Source organism: Nannobrachium achirus (genome assembly GCF_963921795.1).
Source record: "Nannobrachium achirus genome assembly, chromosome: 22".
NCBI classification, from domain to species: domain Eukaryota; kingdom Metazoa; phylum Chordata; class Actinopteri; order Myctophiformes; family Myctophidae; genus Nannobrachium; species Nannobrachium achirus.
In genome coordinates this window covers 9,961,386-9,964,454 of record NC_137829.1, presented here as the reverse complement: position 1 = coordinate 9,964,454, position 3,069 = coordinate 9,961,386, and the positions used below count along the sequence as shown (strand labels likewise).

Below are 3,069 nucleotides of genomic sequence, written 5' to 3'. Positions count from 1 at the left end.
GCGTGTCTACTTTCACTCTACTTCTTAATTATTATTATATTTTATTTATGGAATTTGGGATAAAAACAGATGGGGAAGAATACATCTTTTGAAATAGTGTATTGTATTTTTTGATAGAAAATGGGATTTTTGAGTCGTGACCCATAAAAATTGGTCGTTGACCCACAAATAGGTCCCGGGCCATTGTTTGGGAACCAGTGTCATATGCCACCTTTCCAAGCTCATGCCATTTAGGGGGTGAGGGGGGTGAGGGGGGGCACCCCCCTCCATCCTGCCAGCTTGTTCTTCCTCCGAATCACGTGACCGAGCGCCATGCAAATCCTGCTGCTTCTAGAGTGTCATTGGCCGCTTGCGGCTCATTTAACCGCTGTCAGAGCGCATCATATGGCCGCCGCTTTAACTAACTTCTCAACTCCGACAGAGAAAGTGGCTCAAATGCGCATTCGTAGTGGACGTTGAACTGTCAAGCGAAGAACGGGTAAATATTTTACTTGGAGAACATTCTTTTTTTAATAATATTCTTTTTCGGATTATTTGTCTTGTTGCGTTTGAATTATTTGGGGTTATAACAGTAGCGAACGTGTAACCTCATATTTTTGTGCGCACCTGCCGATCTTGTGCGCGACTATAAGTCTTGAATAGACTTTTTTTTCTCTCTGTTGTTGGCGAAGTTTGAAAAGCAGGTGAATGTATAGCATGATGATGGAAACTGACCTTCATTCCCCCGGACCCCAAACGAACACGAACACGGGGCAAACGGGGCCGAACAGTGCGTCTAAAGCGAACCAGGACCGGGTGAAGAGACCGATGAACGCGTTCATGGTGTGGTCCCGCGGGCAGCGGAGAAAGATGGCACAGGAGAACCCCAAAATGCACAACTCTGAGATCAGCAAGCGGCTGGGCGCCGAGTGGAAGGTGATGTCCGAGGCTGAGAAGCGACCTTTCATCGACGAGGCGAAGCGGTTGCGCGCGATGCACATGAAGGAGCACCCGGATTACAAGTACCGGCCAAGACGGAAGACCAAGACGCTGCTCAAAAAGGACAAATACTCCCTGGCCGGTGGGCTGCTTTCCGGGGCCGGCGGGGGCGGTGGAATGGGTCTAGGGGTCGGCATGAGTTCATCCGGGGTCGGACAGAGGTTAGAGAGCCCCGGGGCTCACGGGGGCTCCGCGAGCTCCGGCTACGCGCACATGAACGGCTGGGCGAACGGTGCGTACTCAGGGCAGGTCGCCGCCGCTGCAGCGGCCGCGGCGATGATGCAGGAGGCGCAGTTAGCCTACAGCCAGCACCCGGGCAGCGGGGCGCACCACCACCACTCACATCACCATCACTCGCACAACCCCCAGCCCATGCACCGCTACGACATGACGACCCTGCAATACAGCCCCATCTCGAACTCTCAGGGCTACATGAGCGCCTCTCCGTCTGGCTATGGCGGGATCACCTACACACAACACCAGAGCTCTGGCGTCTCCTCCTCGGCCGCCATGGGAACGTTAGGGTCGCTGGTGAAGTCAGAGCCGAGCGTAAGCCCCCCCGTCAGCACACACTCACGGGGTCCTTGCCCCGGAGACTTGAGAGAGATGATAAGCATGTATTTACCGACCGGAGAGCCGGGGGACCCGTCAGTGCAAAGTAGACTCCACGCCTTGCCGCAGCATTACCAGAGCGCGACGGCTGGAGTGAATGGAACGGTCCCTCTAACTCACATTTAGAACTCATAGAATAACTACAAACTGCAAACCAACACATAACCAAATATTTACCTCTTTTCTAAATTATCCCGGCCCCACAACTACCTGCATTTTGTACAGAATGTTGATGATATTGTAAATGAAAGGTAAAATAGCATTATTCATCTCGGCTTTTTGAATAGCCAACGGTGGAATTATATAACGATGTTGATATTGGTTATTGTGCTATAATTTTTGTCCATTAATTAACACACTCTTAGTTGAGGGCTATGCCAAGTTCACGGGAATCTTTGGTTACTGTCTTATAATTTGGGGGTTCTTGTAAGTTATTGAAAATGAGATAAGATGTGTCATACTACTGATAAAAAAAGTGCTTTAAAATATATGGGAAAAAATCGCATTCCTTAAACATTTGTGTTAATTTGCAGAAGCTTATGTCTATTAATTCTCGAAATCATATCATTTTATTGTAATAACCTAAGTATTGTAAATTGTGAATAATTTTAATATTTCGAAGACTGACGGGCGTCTGCTGTTGTAATTTAAGTGCTTTTCGGCAAGTGAAAGGCCATGATATTGCATTGAAGAAGAATTGAATAAATTTCACATTATGTTGCTTTGATTCTTAAGAGAGCGGTCTTAGATTGGTTATTTCCACTATATACTATGTCTTGCAAAGATATTCCAGTTTTTAGTCTGGAGAATGACATCCAAGTAGGATTTTGGCCCCTGTACATTTTATTTACATTTTTGAGTTTGTTGTTTGGCCATAGATCACACAGACCTTCGAAGACTCTAAGTGTGTGTAATTGTGCGTAAAAGCACGTAAACGACTGCTTGATAGGATTATGTGATTATGGCTGCTGATAAAGCTATAGATTTTAATAATGTGCACGTCTTTAGGGCTATTATAATCTTTTTAAAGCTTCATATTATTAATGTGAGACAACAACGTCACACAATCATTTGAAATATTGGTGCATTTATTAAGCCGTCTTTGATAGCCTTGATTTATCCATCTTTGCATTTTGTGCCACTTCAGAATTATTCCTCACTCGCAAATGTGCTTTGATTGATTGATTGAAGAATTTATTAGAAGTTTGCAATAGAAAAAAGTACAGTTTCATGACAGTACAAATCACTGGTACACGGTCAACTAAAAGGAGATCCTAGAAAGCCGAGGCTTATTTCCACAGGAACCACATTTTAAGTATCTCATATAACATTGAAAGACAGACGGATGCTGTTTATTTTTATTTGTTTTATTATTATTATTCAAGGAGGATTTTGTGCACAAACGTATATAGGCCTTATGGTCAAACGACCTGTTAAAGTAGGCCTATCATTGCGTCAATATCAACTTATGTCAAATAG

At 44.9% G+C, this 3,069-nt stretch overlaps 1 protein-coding gene across 1 annotated transcript; it reads left to right on the top strand.

Moving 5' to 3' along the window:
* Window positions 1-687: 687 nt before the first annotated feature.
* On the top strand, window positions 688-1,716 carry sox1a (SRY-box transcription factor 1a; the record flags this gene model as incomplete). Its single annotated transcript, XM_080753229.1, has 1 exon — window positions 688-1,716. One exon carries the CDS (start codon window positions 688-690, stop codon window positions 1,714-1,716), a length of 1,029 nt encoding a protein of 342 aa, XP_080609355.1.
* Between the last annotated feature and the right edge of the window lie 1,353 nt (window positions 1,717-3,069).